This window comes from Scyliorhinus canicula, chromosome 1 (assembly GCF_902713615.1).
Source record: "Scyliorhinus canicula chromosome 1, sScyCan1.1, whole genome shotgun sequence".
In the NCBI taxonomy this organism is placed as follows: domain Eukaryota; kingdom Metazoa; phylum Chordata; class Chondrichthyes; order Carcharhiniformes; family Scyliorhinidae; genus Scyliorhinus; species Scyliorhinus canicula.
The window spans coordinates 25473582-25494068 of record NC_052146.1 but is presented as its reverse complement, the minus strand read 5'-3'; the positions used below and the strand labels follow the sequence as shown (position 1 = coordinate 25494068).

The 20487-nt window shown below is 45.6% G+C and overlaps 1 protein-coding gene across 3 annotated transcripts in view; it reads right to left on the bottom strand.

Moving 5' to 3' along the window:
• Positions 1-20487, bottom strand: part of inpp5jb (inositol polyphosphate-5-phosphatase Jb) — a 138913-nt gene that overhangs the window by 20853 nt on the left and 97573 nt on the right. For all 3 annotated transcript variants that reach the window (XM_038775342.1, XM_038775214.1, XM_038775267.1), the window contains 4 exons: positions 14847-14955; positions 12017-12133; positions 10026-10201; positions 8757-8868 (listed from right to left, as the gene is read on the bottom strand). In XM_038775342.1, the coding sequence (XP_038631270.1) occupies positions 8757-8868; positions 10026-10201; positions 12017-12133; positions 14847-14955 (514 nt within the window). The remainder of the gene's footprint in view (positions 1-8756; positions 8869-10025; positions 10202-12016; positions 12134-14846; positions 14956-20487) is intronic.

Sequence of the window (20487 nt, the reverse complement as noted above, 5' to 3'; positions counted from 1 at the left end):
TTTCTCTTGTCTTTCTAGACAGTAATGGTTGTGGGTTTGGAAGGTGCTGCCTATGGAACCTTGGGTAGTTCCTGCAGTGCATCTTGTAGATGGTACACAAGGTTGGCACTTTCTGTCGGTGCTGGAGGGATTGAATGTTTGTGAAAGGGGGAGTAATCGAGTGGGCTGCTTTGCGCTGGATGGTGTCGAGCTTCTGGATTGTTGTTGGAGTTGCACTCATCCAGGTAAGCGGGGAGTATTCCATTACACTCCTAATTTGTGCCTTGCAGATAGTGCACAGGCTCTGGGGAGATCAGGTGGTGAGTTACTCACCGTAGGATTCCTAGCCTTTGACCTGCTCTGGTAGCCACAGTATTAATATGGCTGGTTCAGTTTCTGATCAATGGTAACTCCCAGGATGCTAATTCTGGGCATTCAGCGATGGTGATGCCATTGAATGTCAAGGGGCAGTGTTAGATCTATTCTTGTAGGAAATTGCCACTGCCTGGACTTGTGTGATGTGAATGTAACTTGCTATTTGTCATCCCAAGCCTGGATATTGTCCAGGTCTTGCTGCATTTGGACATGGACTGCTTCATTATCTGAGGAATCACGAATGGTGCTGAACATTGCAGCCGCAAACATCCCCATTTCTGAGCTCATGATGGAAGGGAGGTCATTGGTGAAGCAGCTAAAGATGGTTGGGCCTGGGACACCACCATGAGGAGCTCCTGCAGTGATGGCCTGGAGTTAGATGATTGATCTCCAACCACCACAACCATCTTCCTTTGTGCCAGGTATGACTCCAACCAGTGGAGAGTTTTCCTCCCGATTCCCATTGACTCCAGTTTAGCTAGGGCTCTTTCATTCCATACTCGGTCAAATGCTGCCATGATGTCAAGGGCTGTCGCTCTCACCTCACCTCTAGCATTCAGCTCTTTTGTCCATGTTTAAACCAAGGCTGTAATGAGGTCAGGAGCTGAGTGATCCTGGTGGAACCCAAACGGACTGTCCGTGAGCAGGTTATTGCTGAGTAGGTGTCACTTAGGGGCTGGTTTAGCTCACTGGGCTAAATCGCTGGCTTTTAAAGCAGACCAAGCAGGCCAGCAGCACGATTCGATTCCTGTACCAGCCTCCCCGAACAGGCGCCGGAATGTGGCGGCTAGGGGCTTTTCACAGTAACTTCATTGAAGCTTACTCGTGACAATAGCATTATTGATGACTCCTTCCATCACTTTGCTGACGATGTGGAGTAGACGGATAGGGCGGTAATTGGCTGGGTTGGATTTGTCCTGTTTCTGGTGTACAGTTTCTACATTACCGGGTAGATGCCAGTGTTGTAGCTGTACTGGATCAGCTTGGCTAGGGGTGCGGCAAGTTCTGGAGCACAGGTCTTCAGAACTATTGTCGGGATATTGTCAGGGCCTATAGCCTTATATTGTCAGGCCCCATGGCCTTACATCGTCCTTCTCAGTCACAGCCCAGGTGAATGTGTCTGCTGTTTGTTGTCTGTATGGATCTGAAGTTGATCAGCTTGGGGCCATCTCAACCCAATTCCTACTGGACATGGGTCCACACCATAAGCCTGTCTTGAATCCAGCAGTAAACTGATTATCTCACTCAGGGAAGCTGGTGAACGGAAAAATATCTCACTCGAGCACTCTGGAGATGGGCCTGAGACCCGATGTTGAGGGAACGTAGAGTTACCTTTACTCTACCTCTGACAGGGAGGGCTTTATTTGGCACAGCATGGAGATAGAATAATATTCCATTCCCAGCACTCACATCCCTAAATTTGATAAACATCAATTCATTATGAATTTTAATAATGATTTAATATAAATTGGTGCTGATGTCAAGAGCCCTTCAATTAAATTTTATAGTGCATACAAGTATCTGCTATTGATATCTGTATTTAGAGTGTTATAAAGTGTGTCACAACATTGGTTAATAATTTGTGTTACTTTTTCTGGCATTTAAAGTGAGGCGATTGCATTTGGTGTATGCTTTATTGAAACCCCATGTGTTTAAAATAGTGCTAAATATATTGAAATAAGAAATATCTATAATCCTGGTTGATTAAATGAGAAACTCAGGTTTATGATCTATTCATTTCGTCTCAGGAATGTCAATCGGCAAACACAAAATCAGGTCAGCCGGGAGATACATCACCAGTAGAGGGCGCTTAGATCTTACGGAAGTGGCAGATGGTGCTCAGGTTTGGTAGTCAGCCATGCAGACACACAATTGAGAGAGTGCAGCCAGGCTTCACAGTGTAATCAGAGTGTACTCACTCTTCATGATACCAACAAAGGTATCCAGACCGTACCTGAATGTTGCCAGACCTGCGCGAGAGGGCTCTTCGGGATTCCTGACGGTAATTATGCAGGGGCAATCTAACAAGATCTTGCGAGACATTACGATCTGGATCTCGTCCACAATGGGCAGGATCCAGACTTGCATAGTTAAGTGAGCTTAACTATTCACTTAACTTTAACTATGCCAGATTTGACCGATCACCGGGGAGAGAGCCCAGCTGGGTGCCGTTTAGCACTGGTCCCCACAAACAGGGAGCAGGGGGAACGGCAGTTCCCCCGGGCATTTTTACATTTTCATGGTCACCAATTTTAATAATGACCATTATTAAGGCTAGTATATTAAGATATACTTAAGGTTAAGTATACTAAGATATATTAACTGAATTAGCTGCCATGGTGGAATTTGAACCCGTGTCCCTATAAGCCTGAGCCTCTGGGTTACTAGTCCAGTGATATAGCCACTATACCACCATCTCCCCTTGGGCTTTGTTCCTGCTCCACAGGATGAGGGCATCGTGGGCAATACCCACCTGGGGAGAATCAGCGCTTTCAGTTAGGGGCGGAAAATAAAAAAGAACTGGAAGACAATGCAAAAAGAATTGCATTGGCCCCTCCCAGAACAATTCAGAAAATGAGGCCTGGGTTTGAATGAAGATTGGACACCTCAGTTTTATCTCCATTCATTGCCTCTGTGGTTTTACAGTGACTTTCGTTTTCTTTCAGTTTGCATTTTCAGTCAGGCTTTAGGTTCAGCCAGGAATTATCTATTTTTACAATTCCCAAAATGGACTCGTTGCCCTGACAACGTGCCTATTTTTCAGGCTCTATTTCCTTGGGCAATGACAAAATGGGCAGCTCTATGTCCATGATAGATTCCACTCGGGTAAAGGTAGGCCAAGAGCACAGAGAGGACAGACTGTGCAGAGCGAGTATTAACTCTTTGTCAATCGCATTTGTCACAACCATTTGCCGTTTTGCGAGACCCGAGGTCCCATCGCAGCCAATGTAATGAGCAGTTGCTGCTTTGCTGCAGCCTATTTATGAATCATGCACCTTAAAAACAATTAAACAAAGATGTCCCATTGCTTATCACTGGACTAGTAAACCAAAGACCCAATGATATGGGGACCCGGATTCGAATCCCACCATGGCAGATGGTGGACTTTAAACTCAATTAAATATCAGAAACCATTGTTGATTGCCATAAAAACCCATCTGGTTCATGAATGCCCTTCAGGGAAGGAAATCTGCCACCCTTCTCCTGACCTAGTCTGGCATACATGTGACTCCAGATCTACACTAATGTGGTTGACTCTTAAAAGGCCCAGCATGTCACTCAGTTGTATTCAAAGGCTACCAACAAACAATAAAGGAATTAGTTGCCATGGTGGGATTTGAACCCATGTCCCTATGAGGCTGGGCCTCTGGGTTACTAGTCCAGGGGGTGGGCACCGGAGCAATAGGTCAGAAGGTGAAAAAATTGAGGGAGAACTAGGTAATAGGGCCAGTATGGCTCTGAGGAAGAGCAGACAGGGAGATGTTGCTGAAAACAGCGGGACTGGTGGCCTGAAGTGCACATGTTTTAATGCAAGAAGTATAACGGGTAAGGCAGATGAACTTAGAGCTTGGATTAGTACTTGGAAATATGATGTTGTTGCCATTACAAAGACCTGGTTGAGGGAAGGACAGGATTGGCAGCTAAATGTTCCAGGATTCAGATGTTTCAAGTGGGATAGAGGGGGATGTAAAAGGGGTGGAGGCGTTGCACTACTGGTTAGGGAGAATATCACAGCTGTACTGCGGGTGGACACCTCAGAGGGCAGTGAGGCTATATGAGTAGAGATCAAGAATAAGAAGGGTGTAGTCACAATGTTGTTACAGGCCTCCCAACAGCCAGCGGGAGATAGAGGAGCAGATAGGTAGACAGATTTTGGAAACAAGTAAAAGCAACAGGGTTGTTGTGATGGGAGACTTCAACTTCCCCAATATTGACTGGGACTGACTTAGTGCTAGGGGGCTAGACAGGGCAGAGTTTGAAAGGAGCATCCAGGAGGGCTTCTTAAAACAATATGTAGATAGTCCAACTAGGGAAGGGGCTGTACTGGACCTGATATTGGGGAATGAGCCTGGCCAGGTGGTAGAAGTTTCAGTAGGGGAGCATTTCAGGAACAGTGAAAAGTGCTGGTGGACAAGGATAAGAGTGGAACTAGGTTGAACGTGCTAAATTGGGGGAAGGCTAATTATAATAATATTAGGTGGGACATGAAGAACCAAGATTGGGGGAGGATGTTTGAGGGTAAATCAACATCTGACATGTGGGAGGCTTTCAAATGTCAGTTGAAAGGAATTCAGGACCTTGGGAACCTTGGATAACGAAAGATATTGCAGGTCTCGTCAAAAAGAAAAAGGAGGCATTTGTCCTGGCTAGAAGGCTGGGAATAGACTAAGCCTGTGTGGAATATAAGGAAAGTAGGAAGGTACTTAAGCAAGGAGTCAGGAGGGTTAAAAGGGGTTACGAAAAGTCATTGGCAAATAGGGTTAAGGAAAATCCCAAAGGCTTTTTACACGTAAATAAAAAGCAAGAGGGTAGCCAGGGAAAGGGTTGGCCCACTGAAGGATAGGCAAGGGAATCTATGTGTGGAGCCAGTGGAAATGGACGAGGTACTAAATGAATACTTTGCATCAGTATTCACCAAAGAAAAGGAATTTGTGGATATTGAGTCTGGAGAAGGGTATGTAGATAGCCTGGGTCACATTGAGATCCAAAAAGACGAGGTGTTGGGCGTCTTGAAAAATATTAAGGTGGATAAGTCCCCAGGGCTTGATGGGATCTACCCCAGAATACTGAAGGAGGCTAGAGAGGAAATTGCTGAGGCCTTGACAGAAATCTTTGGATCCTCACTGTCTTCAGGTGATGTCCCAGAGGACTGGAGAATAGCCAATGTTGTTCCTTTGCTTAAGAAGAGTAGCAAGAATAATCCAGGAACTACAGGCCGGTGAGCCTTACATCAGTGGTAGGGAAATTACTGGAGAGAACTCTTTGAGTCAGGATCTACTCCCATTTGGAAGCAAGTGGACATATTAGCAAGAGGCAGCATGGTTTTGTGAAGGGGAGGTCGTGTCTCACTAACTTGATAGAGTTTTTCGAAGAGGTCACAAAGATGGTTGATGCAGGTAGGGCAGTGGATGTTGTCTATATGGACTTCAGTAAGGCCTTTGACAAGGTCCCTCATGGCAGACTGGTACAAAAGATGAAGTCACACGGGATCAGAGGTGAGCTGGCAAGATGGATACAGAACTGGCTCGGTCATAGAAGGCAGAGAGTAGCAATGGAAGGGTGCTTTTCTGATTGGAGGGCTGTGACTAGTGGTGTTCCGCAGGGATCAGTGCTGGGACTTTTACTGTTCGTAGTATAGATAAATGATTTGGACGAAAATGTAACTGGTCTGATTAGTAAGTTTGCGGACGACACAAAGGTTGGTGGAATTCCAGATAACGATAAGGACTGTCAGAGGATACAGCAGGATTTAGATTGTTTGGAAACTTGGGCAGAGAGATGGCAGATGGAGTTTAATCCGGACAAATGTGAGGTAATGCATTTTGGAAGGTTTAGTTCAAGTAGGGAATATACAGTGAATGGTAGAACCCTCAAGAGTATTGACAGTCAGAGAGATCTTCACTGAAAGGGCAACACAGGTGGAGAAGGTAGTCAAGAAGGCATACGACATGCTTGCCTTCATTGGCCGGGGCATCGAGTATAAAAATTGGCAAGTCATGTTTCAGCTGTATAGAACCTTAGTTAGGCCACACTTGGGAGTATAGTGTTCAATTCTGGTCACCACACTACCAGAAGGATGTGGAGGCTTTAGAGAGGATTCAGAAGAGATTTACCAGGATGTTGCCTGGTATGGAGGGCATGAGCTATGAGGAGAGGTTAAATAACCTCGTTTTTTTCTCACTGGAACGACGGAGGTTGAGGGGCGACCTGATAGATGTCTACAAAACTATCAGGGGCATAGACAGAGTCGATGGTCAGAGACTTTTTCCCAGGGTGGAGGGGTCAATTACTAGGGGGCATAGGTTTAAGGTGCGAGGGGCAAGGTTAGAGAAGATTAATGAGGCAAGTTTTTTACACAGAGGGTAGTGGGTGCCTGGAACTCGCTGCCGGAGGAGGTGGTGGAAGCAGGGACGATAGTGACGTTTAAGGGGCATCTTGACAAATACATGAATAGGGTGGGAATAGAGGGATACGGAACCAGGAAGTGCAGAAGATTTTAGTTTAGACGGGCAGCATGGTCGGCGCAGACTTGGAGGGCCGAAGGGCCTGTTCCTGTGCTGTACATTTCTTTGATCTTTGAAACCGGACGGACCACCCTGCATTGACCTGGGCACCCACAACTACAATTGCAAACCCAGCCCTGTCTATCCTGCAAGGTCATCCTTGCTAATATCTGGAACCTGTGCCAAAGTTGGGAGAGCTGCCTCACAGACTAGTCAAACAACAGCCTGACAGAATCATACCTTACAGACAATATCCCAGACACAACTATCACCATTCCTGGATATGTCCTGTCTCACCGGCACAGACCCAGCAGGGGTAGCATGATGGCACAGTGGTTAGCACTGCTGCCTCATGGTGCTTAGGACCCGGGTTCAATCCTGGCCCCAGGTCACTGTCCGTGTGGAATTTGCCTATTCTCCCAGTGAATGCGTGGGTCTCATCCCCACAACCCAAAAATATGTGCAGGGTAGGTGAAATGGTGCGCTAAATTGTCTATTCATTGAAAAAATAAATTGGATACTCTAAATAAGAATTTTTTTAAAAGACAGAGCCAGCAGAGATGGTGGCACAGTAGTACACATTTAGGAGTGAGTACCCTTGGGAGTCCTCATCATCAATTCTGGACCTCATGAAGTCTCATAACTTAAACATGGGCAAGGAAACCTCCTGCTGATTACCATGTACCATTTATCATCAGCTGATGAATCAGTACTTCTCCATGTTGCACGCCACTTGGAGGAAGTTTAACATCCAAGGCATTACTATCACTGAATCCCCCACAATCCACATCCTGAGGATTACCATTGATCAGAAACTGAACTGGACTAGCCATATTAATGCTGTGGCTACCAAAGCAGGTCAATAGCTAGGAATCCTACAGCAAGTAGCTCACCTCCTGACACCCCAAAGCCTGTCCACCAACTACAAGGCACAAGTCAGGAGTGTAATGGAATACTCTCCATTTGCCTGGATGAGTGCAGCTCCAACAACACTCAAGAAGCTCAACACCATCCAGGACAAAGCAGCCTGTTTGATTGCTTCCCCTTCCACAAACATTCAAACCCTTCACCATCGACAGCAGCAGTGTATACCATCTACAATATGCACTGCAGTAACTCACCAAGGTTCCTTAGGCAGCACCATCCAAACCCACAATCACTACCATCTAGAAGGACAAGAGCAGCAGATACCTGGGAACCCCACCACCTGGAGGTTCCCCTCCAAGTCACTCACCACCTCGACTTGGAAATATATCGCCGTTCCTTCACTGTCGCTGGGGCGAAATCCTGGAACTACGTCCCTAACACCACTGTGGGTGTACCTACTCCTCAGGGACTGCAGTGGTTCAAGAAGACTACTCACCACAACCTTCTGAAGGTTAACTAGGGATGGGCAATAAATGCTGGCCTAACCAGCGATGCCCACATCCCATAAAAAAATGTTTTTAAAGCATGGCATTTACCAAATTTACCAATTGGCTGACTTCTCTCAGTGAGATTGACAATGAGAACCAATTGGTGAGATTGTTATTGACTCATTGTCCACTGGGAACTGGCTTGAGATTAGTCCCAAGAGTGACAACCAGAGAGCCTTGTATCCCATTAACCTGAGCTGAAGTGAAGTCTAAGATCTTGAGGTGAAAGGTCCGCAGCAAGTTTTTTTTCTTACTTGTTCTTGGGATTAGAGTGTTGTGGTGAGGTCAACATTTATTGCTCATCCCTTATTGCCTTGAACGGCAGTGGTAGGCCACCTACAACTGATTGGCTTGCTAGGTCATTTCAGAGGGCAGTTAAATGTCAAGTGCATTGGTGTGGTGAGACTGGTTAAAGACAGGAGATTTCTTCCCCTGTAGGGGACTTGTGAACCAGATGGGATTTTATAACTGGTGCTTTGACAATCATTAATAATGAAACTTACACTTTATTCTCCAGCTGCCATGGTGGAATTTGAACTTGTGTCTCCAGAGCATTAGTCGAGTCACTGATTTACTAATCCAATAATACCCGTACGATATTACTATCCCATTGTGGGACGGGGCCACTTGCTTCCTGAACACACAATAACACATTGGACTGCAATCCTGATATTTGACTTTGTAAGGCTCTTTATTTCAATAAGTTAGACAATGATGCTGGATTCGAGGGTCCTGGCAAGGGTGTTTGTCTCATTGATCCTACCTGGTCCTTCTCCCACAAAAGGCCCAACTTGTTCCTTTCGATGGCACTTTTCACAAAACGAATATCGTACTGTTCGATTCGAAAGTTCAAATCACCAAACCAGAACACAACGCTGTACCAAAATACAACACAACAACAGCTATTATGATTGATCAGAATTTCCCCCGTCCTCTTCCCCTAAATCAAATCTTACTTTCCTCCTACACTCTTCCGAACTTCAAAATTCTTGGGCTGGATTCTCTGATTTTGAGGCTATGTCTGGAGCAAGTGTCTGATTTTATGATGCAAATGTTGGTGCCGCCCCTGCACCGATGTTCAAACCGGTGTGGGGCTAGTAGCCACACCACATAAAACGCATGGCCTTCCCGAAATAAGCGCCTGGAGAATTGCCGGGTCCGTGACCGTGCATGTGCACGACAGCGACCTGCAGCAGTTTCACCGTACAGCACGCGGACCCAACCTGCCAGATAGTGTCTCCCCTGAACGCCCCCAGGTCTCCCCCTTCCAGTCCCCCTAGCCGAAGCCCCCCCCCCTTCCGGCAGCACGGAGCCCCCCCCCCCCCCCCCCCCCCCCCCAACTGGACACAGTCCGCAGCTGCCACACCGGGTTCCTGACCGCTGAGACCATGAGTCAATTGCACGGTCAGGAACTCGGGCCATCGGGGGTGGAGCATCGGGGGAGGGCCTTCAGGTAACGTCCTGAGGCCGTCCCAACGGCATGCAGCACACTCAGCGATGACACAATTTTATCGGGAGCGGCGCCTGTTCGGTCGTAAAAGGGATTCTCCGCTCGATCACCAATTACAACATTGGTGTCGCAAACGGAGAATCCCGCCACTTATCTTTGTTTTCTAATCCCACCACAGTTTTGCCCCACTTTATCTCTGTCTCTGCCTCCAGCGCTCCACTCTAGCTCACATCTTTGGCACTGCTAAGCCTGTGTTACTATGCATTTCTCTCCCCAAACACCTTTCCCTTAACTCAATCACTAGTAGGACTTCCAGCCTTGAGTCTAGAATCCCCCCCCCCCCCCCCCCCCCCCCCCCCCCCCCCAGCCTAGAATTCTTACTGAAACCCTTCACCTTTCTAACGTAGCATCATAAGACAGCACATCACAGAAGGATGCCATTTGATTCAGCAAGCTGGCCCTCAATTTCAAACCTGCTTAAAAACTTCCCCTTCTACTAAAGCCTGAGGTAAATGTCCCTTAATCTCTTCCCATAGGGCACTGGATAAAGGACTTATTATGAGGGGTGAGGCTGACACTTACTCATGGTCGAGGACACCACTGGCAACAGGCCCGTTGAACTGCTGCAGCTGTAGAATGCTCTCAAAGTTATCCATTCTCTGATCAGAGTTTTCCATGTGAGCTGGCAAATGGCAGTTGAGGAAACAAATCATGTGACCACACAGAGATAGTCTGGCGCTGACTCCTCCCTTGTTCCCCTGCGACAATGATGAGAAAAATTGGTCATTTATGTGTCACCAAATTACAGGGGCATTATTGCACAGAGCCGTTCGCTCACTGTGGATGGAGGGTCTGAAAATGATGGGGTCCTGCTTTTCCATTGAAGTGCAGCATGATGGGAGGTCTGACCACTGACTGCTCAACACATAGGCCCCATCCCAAATCATGGGGTGACATTAGGGTTGGGCAGTCAGAGGATCCTTAACAGATTGAATATTAATCTTTATCACAATATAAATCTTATTTCCCTCTGCCATTTTGGGATAATTGACCCCCAGCTCGGAAACCTTTTACCTCTGAGGTTTTTGGGGCTTTCAGAAGGTCCAGTGTAGAACCAATTCCTGCTGTTGGCAAGTGTGCCTCCAGTGGTCCTGTCAGCTAGTGTTCTGTGGTAGAATTCCTGGGGTCAACTGGGAATGTCCCTTAGACATGCCCCGTAACCACACTCTCTCAACTGGGATTGGTAATGTTGTGTCAACTGGGATTGTCAATGGGATTCTGTCCAGAAATATGCTCCTTTTCTGGTGATCCACCCACCCACAGTGATCCACCAAGTCTCAGACAGTTATGGGGTGATGGACAGTATTGCTCAGAGTGATAGGCAGTTTGTCATGGAATGAACATTTAACTTCCTGGAACAACTCAATCTCAGAATAAAACTGGAGATCTACAAATACACATCCACGTACACACTGTCCAACACGTTCGGGCACACATGCTGTCTCCCCGTCACTTCCCTCCCAGCAAGGGCTGTACAAACAGCACGATATTGTCAAGTCTACATCAAAGAATAGATTAACCATCTACAGACAGTAATTAGAGAACAGGTTCATGTTCATGGACCCTGGAATAATGAGCTGATTCCGATATCAAACGACAGTAAAACAAATATGGGCAGGATATGAACGAGCAGTACAATGAGCTGTTTCTGACCTAATGCACTAAAAAAAAAACTATGAATGTTTATATAACCGAGCTGGGCTAATTACAGAGCAGCAATCTCAATGAGAGGTTCAAGACAACCTCGAGTGGCTGCAATACTTTCAAATCCCTCTCCACAAAATGAAATGGTTTCTGATTTTTGTGGTGGGAGTTCTGCTTTTTATTTATTTTTTCCTGGGCTGAGATCATTTTGTGGGATAATTCGCGGTGGCCTGATTGCCGTTTGTGCTGAAACTGTACACGGAAAATGAGTGCGATGTAATCAAAACAGATTTATAATCTGTTAACCAGCACCCGGTTCCTAGTTAATCATAGATTCAGTGTTAGTTTTAAATTCCGCTTTCTAGAGCTTATCTCACAGTTCAGTCGATCAATGCGTGCATATGTTTCTGTGTTATACTAGAAAGGTCAAGATTTATTTTACTAGCCTATGCTGATTTATTTGGTGGTGATAGAGTTGGCCTCAGGACCAAGTGGTTCTACAGAGGGCAAAATCAGCTAGTGGACCGGTTCTCCATTGCTACCCGAAACCTTTTCCCCATGTCAGCTGAAGTTCAGCTTGGCTGTGACACTCTCAGGGTGCAATTAATATCTCACCCCGAGTGATCAGACTCGTGGTCATTTTGTCAAGACACTGAAAGAACGTTGAAACTATTAACGCTGTATTCCAGCCCCCTCCGGGGTGAGAGGATAAATATGAGGCACAGGGAGAGACAGTACAGAGTGATCACCACACCATCTTAGACCCGACTGATCATCTTTAGAAGATGAAGATTGTGATTTGCAATGGAGAAAGAACAGACAATTCCTCCAAATCCAAGATTTCTATCCACCAGGACCTTGAGGCTTACCCAGTATCCACCAAGCCCAGTTCTGGTGCAGTCAGTTTGGATGTCCTGCAAATTAGGAAGGAGATAGTATTTGGCAAACACTAGCAGTAGTTGCCCCTGCATCCTCTCGGAGGTCACCTAAACCAGGGAGACAGACTGTCACTGCCTTTTAAACACAGATATATCTCCTCAATCATACATTACGAAAAGCAATATCTTCCATTAACATAGAAATATGTAATCGAGGCAAAAACAGAACAAGTATTGTTAGTGAAAGGAATAGTTTTTGAGGAGATCGAAAAGGGGGGGGAGGGAGGTGGAAGATTTAAGGAAGAAATTCGAGGGTGTGGGGCCGAAGCAGCTGAAGGCAAAGTTGCCAATGGCGGGGGAAAGAAAGGGAGAGGATTGTCAAGAGAACAGGGTTAGTGATACTGAGTTCAGAGAGCAGAGATTACAGAAGTAGGGAGTACCGATTTTGTTGAGCTAATGAAGCTTACAAAGTGTCTGTCGGGGGAGAGTTGGGGTCTAAAGATGCAGCTCAGAGGCACAGATAAGGGATGAGGGCTTCAGCACCAGGTGACCAGAGGTAGGAGCAGAGTCAGGTAATGTTAGAGACAATCTTTGTGAGAGAGAATATGGAGGTCAGAAATTCATCTTCGCTTCAATCTGGACACTGAAGTTGTGAAAAGTTTGATTCCACCTGAGACAATGGATAAAGAGGAGGATGGAATCAGTGATTAGAGTAAGGAGTTTATGGTGGCAGCCTAAGACAATGCTCAACAATTTTATCAGCTCATCTAACACCAGGCATCAGGCAATCAGTCTGACAGGTGTTACATTCCCAATAGCGACTGATAACTTTTTAAAAGATATTAGAATTTCCAGTGACTCACTGGAAACATCAACCAACAAGTTTTCTAGTTAGACTTTTACTGTAACAAGGGAAAATAAACAACAGTGACTGAACACTTTCAATAGCCAGGTTACAGTCTTTTTCCCCCATTTAACTTTTCAAACAACTGAAAATCTAGGCAATTCTTGTTGAAATCCTCATGAACTTGGTCTCTTCAATCGGAGCGTGAGCTCCCACCCGCATTCTGCATGGTGGTCAATACAAATTGGCTGCCTCTATCTGTCTACTTTCCCTCTCTCAGATTCTTGCAGACTGACCAGGTGTTCAGGAACACCTTAAGAAAACCCTCAAGTCACTATTACAATGGCTTGCCAGGTACTCTTGCTTCCTAAAGCCTGTTCCCATGGCAATGTGAATCCAAGCAGCACTGCTAATTAGCTATCCCAAAAACCCCCAACTCCATTCTACTTTGAACTTCAATAGACAATTTGATTATAAAACCTGACATTCCTAACACTTCCTTATGAGACTCAGAGACTAACAGTCTATCCATCATCAACACAGCTGCTGTGGTCATTGTTTATGTCTGAACGTATTCTGCTTTCTTCCCAATAAATCAATCTGGGCCTCACTGTCCCCATAGCAACCAAGCTACCTAGGCTGGTTGTCAAAAAGAATTTGGAGCAGGTCACATGACCCCCCTCATTACTCCATTTTACCTAAACTATACAGACAGCCCCAAAACATACCAAACTTATAAACTTCCTATTTGGAACAGAGTGCAGAGGATACAACAAATAAAGAGCGATGTGCTGTAACTATTTACAGGTAAGGTCGTGTGATGGATATATTACTAGATTACTAATCCAGAAGTTTAGGCTGAGTACCCAGAGATAATTATTTCAAATTGAGCCACGGCAGTCTGAAAATTTTAATTCAGTTTGGATGAAATCTTGAATACAAAGCTGGTATCAGTGATCATGAAGCTAGGAGATTGTCAGTAAATCCCAACTGGGTCATTTAAAATAATAATAATAGCTTATTGTCACAAGTAGGCTTCAATGAAGTTATTGTGAAAAGTCGCTAGTCGCCACATTCCAGCGCCTGTTCGGGGAGGCCGGTACGGGAATGGAACCCGCGCTGCTGGCCTTGTTCTCCATTACAAACCAGCTATTTAGCCCACTGTGCTCCGTTTAATATCCATTAGGGAAGTAAATCTGTCTTTACCTGGTCTGGCCTATTCGTGACTCCAGTCTCAAAGCAACATGGTCGCCTCGGGTATGGGCAATAAATGCCCATCCAAATGCCCACATCCAAGTATGTATTTAAGGCAAGTAATTAGGAAATCTAATAGAATGCGATCATTTATTGCGTGGGGAATTGAGTATTCTTCAATTGGGGCACTAGTGAGACCACTTTAGGAGTACGGTGTACAGTATTGATCCCCTCATTTAAGGATGGATGTAAATGCGTTGGAAGCAGTTCAGAGAAGGTTTACCAGACTAATAGCTGGAACAAGTGGGTTGGCTTATGGGGAAAGGTCTGAAAGGCTTGGCTTGTATCCACTGGAGTTTAGAAATGATGACTTGATTGAAACATAGAAGATCTTGAGGAGTCTTGACAGGGGGATATGGAAAGGGTGTTTCCTCTTGTGGGAGAATCTAGAACAAGGGGGGTCACTGTTTAAAAATAAGGAGTGGCCTATTTAAAACAGAGATGAAGTGAAATTATTTCTCATGGGGTGGTGAGTTTTTGGAATTCTCTACCTGAAAAGGTGAGGGACGCAGAATCTTTGAATATTTTGAAGACCGAGATTTCTTGGCAAACAAGGAAGTGATAGGTCATCAGGGGCTAGACAGGGTGCAGATTTGAGGTGACTATAAGATCAGTCTTCATCTTATTAATTGGTGGAGCAGGCTCGAGGGGCCGAATGGCCTATTCCTCCTCCTTGTTTGCATGTTCATATGAATCAACAGGGCTATCTCCTTATAAACTTACCAGCACATAACCAAAGGGACTAAGTGTGTCCATAAAGAGCTCACTCCATTGGTCAGTGAAGATGGCATCCTTCAGTCTTTTATTTATCATGGAGTTCACTTCCTGCAAACTTCAAACAGAAAAAGATTGTTATCGAATTCTTTCAAAGGAATTAATTGCGTTCTCTTCCTCTCCTGAAAGTGGTCCCTCTGCCACAGTCTTCAGGTGCTGTCAGCCTTCTACCTCTTATTGCTGACTTTTCTCAATCTGTGGGTTATTTGATTCTGGACAGACCTTATACCCGAGTCAGATGCCTCCTTCAAGTCCACTCACCCAGATTCAGAGAATCAAATCAGCCATTCCCCACCTTGATCACTACCTGGGACTCCTGCAGGATGAGGGGGAATAGGTTCAGGTGGGATTTAATTCCCCCACTCTTTCGCTGCGATTTGGTCTCTCCCGATCAGGCAGACACAGGCGGAAAAAGGCAACAGGGCACTGGAAGGAGCGAGAAAAGAAGAGTCCAAAATTTTTGAGAGACTGACTTTCTAACACTCCTGGCTGATTAGCAGTAAAATGAGACAAACCTTTTTGGTGTCCATTTCAGGATCTCAGAGAACTATCTCACATGCCACAGGCAGAGAACAAGCAACAGCACGAGTGTCAGCTCTCTCAACCTCCCTGACAAAAGACAGGCAAGACACAGGCAGATCTATGTTCCTCCTCCTACTGGTACCCTGAAATCAATCACACTGTTCACCTTATATGAATAGCTGTAGAAGCCTGCACCCTGTTCAGGGGCTTATTCACACTGTATCTGGCAATATCTGTGGTCAACTTCCCCAACAGGGATTTACTTACAAGGAGGACCTGAAAAACTGTTCCTCCTCAGCAACTGGGTGTGACCAAGAGATCCAATACATCGGTCATCAGTATCTCCTAGCAACAGCAGGCTTCAACTAGCTATCTGAATCTTCCACATAACGTCAATAAAAAGTAGGGTTCCAGAGGAGGCATGCAGGAGTTTGGAGAACTGACATCCCCTCAGGACAGGATGGTGGGCTGGTGGAGAGGCTCTGGCTATGGGAGATGGGAGATGATCAGATTGCGGAATAGAGCAGATCCAGGCAATTGCCCAGGCACCTTTGTGAATAGGAGGTAACCACAATCTCCCTCACTCTAGCACAAGGTGTTCTCCTCAAATATTTTTACTTTGTGTCATCCGATCTGCTGGTCCATCATAGCAATAAGGAAGCAAAGGATGATGGAGAGGAAGAGAATGATGCTGCCAATACCATGCACCCTGGAGTAAGACACAACCCCAGGTTTTACTGTCCCAGCGCCCTCAATGTCACTTCCACGTCCTCTCAATAGAAAGAAGGGAAAAAAAGACTTGTAATTAATTAGCACTGTTCACAACCTCAGAAATGCCAAAGCAGTTATAACCAATGAAATAACTTTGAAATGTAAACACTGTTATAACAACCAATTTGCACAAAGCAAGTTCCCACAAACAATGATGGTGGTAATGAGATCATCTGGGTTCATTTAGGTATTGCTAGAGGTATAAATATTAGTCAGAAACGAGGAGAACTGTCCATCTGAAAGAGCAGATGAGGCCTTGTTCAACAACTAACCTCCCACGGTGCAGCACACCCTCAATTAGGGCAGAGGTAAATGCAAGATGCTGGGAGATGGTGGTGGGAGGAGGGAGGAGGGGGGAGGGGGGAGGGGGGTGAAATATGGGACCTGATGCCTGATTCACCAGAAAAATGTCAAAGTGCGCTATCAGATGGGTTTGGCAGGGTGTTTTGTGATGGCTGCAATGCTGAGATTGAGACCGTTTTTCAATAGCAAAGCCATTTTTTGGAGCCTCACGGAGTGTCTCCCTGGTCAAGGCCACATTTTTAATTTTTTTAAATATAAATTTAGAGTACCCAATTATTATTTTCCAATTAAGGGGCAATTTAGCTTGCCCAATCCACCTACCCTGCACATCTTTGGGTTGTGGGGGTGAAACCCACGCAAACACAGGGAGAATGTGCAAACCCCACATGGACAGTGACCCAGAGCCGGGATCGAACCTGGGACCTCGGCGCCGTGAGGCAGCAGGGCTAACCCACTGCGCCACCGTGCTGCCCTGTCGAGGCCACATTTTGACATTTTTCTGACACTGGGGAGCCGAGTTTGCCAGCAGGACCGACTCCTCACAGATCAGGGCGCCATTTTGAAAGGCTGCCCCAATCTCTATAGCACCACCCCCCGCTCCTCCCTTTCAGGAATCCCCTTCACTTCCCAAACTTTTATGCAGCCCCCTCAAAAAAAACCCTCATGCCTGGCCCCCCCCAGGCCCCAGCACTTGGCAGTGCCAATTTGACACCCGGTCACCTTGGAAATGACAGGCTGACACCCTGGAAGTGACCCTGGCACCTCAACAGTGCCAAACAGGCACCTTGGCAGTACCAGGTACTACCTTGCCCTGTCTGCAGCCACCCCAAGAGCTCAAATGGCCTCAGAGACCCCCTGACGTGCCATCACAGCTGGCCCGCACACGTGGAAACCAGTGCTAATCGGCGCTCGGTTGAGGCCTAGCAGGTGCACTGTGGACTCCTGGGCGCCGGGTGAATACAGCGTCAGGATATCAAAATGAGCTTAACGGCCCAGTGAGGGGGTGATCCAGATTGCATCAGGTGTAGCACGTCGAGTGACGTGCCTGGCACCAAGTCCAATCTGGGGCTCTCCCGGGATTCGTCCATCATGCCTGGCTCCGCACCAGGCACAGCGGCTGAATTGATAAAGAAAATTCCAGGGCGGGGGGGATGAGGAGAAAGACTTTTACACAGAAAGCGGTTATGATCTGGAATGCACTGCTTGAATAGTCTTCTTCTGCGCTGTTAGATTCCACGATTTCCAAACACGATGCGAATTAAGACATAATATCATGTATCTGAAGGTGACAGATACAAGATGTGCTCGGAGGATGGATGTTGTAAGAAAAAAAATCCCTTTGCTTCCTTCTCAGCATCTTTCCTTCCACTCCTCGCCAACAACAAAAGATTGGAATATGTTGCACAGTGGTACCACTGGTTGATCAGGTGGCATCAAACAACAGGAAGCCATGCCCTTCACCTCCTTCTGCTCAAATCGGCTGCAGAAGTAAAGAAGCAGCTATCTACAGGGGGGTAGGTAATATGTGACATTGTGCTGCTGTCACATGTCTCTGGTGATCAGCCAATGAGACCACAGGTAGAACGTTGTCATCTGCTTGCTGTCAGGAAAGATGTTATCATTTGTAATATTTGTGGGCTTATTGTGTTATTAAGCAGGTTTGGGTATGTGTGTGTGTGTGTGTGTGTGTATGTGAGTGTGTGCGACTAATTCAATTAAACGGAAGACAATAAGGTTCAAGACATCAAATGGAGTCTAGGTGTGAAGGGGCGCGCACTTGTAGTAAATATGGCTAAACTGAATTTTATATTAAAAAACCATCGGTAGAAATTTGCATTAGGAGATGAAGAAAGTTTGTGTTTAGCTGTTAAAATTCAAGGGGAATAAAAAGGGTTTACAATTCGGAAACGGTCCTAAATAAATAAGGCACAGTTCTTAAATTTTATTTATCCGAGAGTTGGAGTAATAAAGGTATGTTACGATACTAGTTTGTTTTTTTTTTACTTAAATTTAGAGTACCCAATTCTTTTTTTCAAATTAAGAGGCAATTTAACATGGCCCATTCACTTACTCCGCACAGCTTTTTGGGCTGTGGGGGTGGGACCCACACAGACATGGGGAGAATGTGAAAACTCCACACAGACAGTGACCCAGGGCCGGGATCGAACCCGGGTTCTCTGCATCCTGTGGCAGCAGTGCTAACCACTGCACCACCATGCTACCCTGTTACGATCCTAGTTGATGTTATAACTGGATGGGAAGATCCCAGAATAGAATCCTGGCTCAAAAAAATGTAACTTTTATTTTTCTTTTAGAAATGTGGAGGAGTAAAGTCAAGGGACTGCTAATTAGATGCAACAAGAAAAAATACAGAAATGTTTTTTTTTTAAACAGTACCCAGTTCATTTTTTTACAAATAAGGGGCAATTTAGCATGGCCAATCCACCTAACCGGCACATCTTTAGGTTGTGGGGGTGAAACCCACGCAGACACGGGGAGAATGTGCAAACTCCACACGGACAGTGACCCAGAGCCGGGATCGAACCTGGGTCCTTGGCACCATGAGGTCGCAGTGCTAACCAACACGCCACCATGCTGCCCGAAATAAAAAATATTTATTACACATGAAAAAATTGAGTTATGATACATTAACAATGAGAGCTCCCAAACTCCACTCCCAAAAACATATTTTAAAATTTCTCATGACAACACGTTCCCTCTGCGGTTTGCATTCATAAATCCAGACTAGATTTTCCAAATGACACCTTCCAACAAAGCTCCTGCCACACTTTTGACAGGGAATCCAGTCCAGGATTTTACACCACCTCTTTAGGATTTATTTTGTCTGCTTTTACACAAACTCCAAGGTCCAGCCACCAATTTCATTGTTATTTCAACGCACGTTCCACATTATTGCTAATAGAACATAGAACAGTACAGCACAGAACAGGCCCTTCGGCCCTCAATGTTGTGCCGAGCCATGATCACCCTACTCAAACCCACGTATCCACCCTACACCCGCAACCCAACAACCCCCCTCTTAACCTTACTTTTTTTAGGACACTACGGGCAATTTAGCATGGCCAATCCACCTAACCCGCACATCTTTGGACTGTGGGAGGAAACCGGAGCACCCGGAGGAAACCCACGCACACAGGGGGAGGACGTGCAGACTCCACACAGACAGTGACCCAGCCGGGAATCGAACCTGGGACCCTGGAGCTGTGAAGCATTTATGCTAACCACCATGCTACCCTGCTAAACATTGATAATGTTTATCAATCCAAATATAATTTCCTTAAAATTACCTTTATTTTTCTAACAGAAAACATAAAATATTTTTATATTCTGGGGAAGTTAAATTTCAAATAAGGGCCTAGAATAATGGAATATAGATTAAATAAAATAAAGACTGCGTAAGGAGACATGTGAGAGCTGTGTGGGGAGTGGCCATGTAAGAATTCCTGTAGTGGGCTCTGTGCTGGAGGAGAACTGTAAGAGGAAAGGTGAAGCAGCCTACAGCTGTCTTTCAGAAGGGTTTTGTTTTAAAATTTCTTGTATTTCCACAGCAGAGTGGAAGTAAGAGTGAGAAGCCCTGTGGCATACCTTCCTGACAGAAACAGTGGGTATGTCTTGTAGTATTCTACTCGATTTTTAAATGTTGAAATAAAAGGGATTGTTGCCTAAAGGGGTGTTTATTTTGTGCGTCTACTCAAGTAGGAAATCCTTTTTGTGGAATGGTCTGCAAGACTAACTTAAACTGTGTAAATGTAATCCTGTGTGCTTAAGTTTTCTTTTGTTAATAAATGTTTTAATTTAATATTTAAAATTCCCCAAATTATCGCTGGAATTTTGTGGCTAATGTCAGCACACACATCTTCCTGTGGTCAAGATACAGAAAGAAAAGTTATAATAATCTTGCCAAATTTTCCTTTGGGATTTGGTTTGGAAAGTATAAAATTTTGACAGGGCTGGACAGTCTAGGTGCATTGAG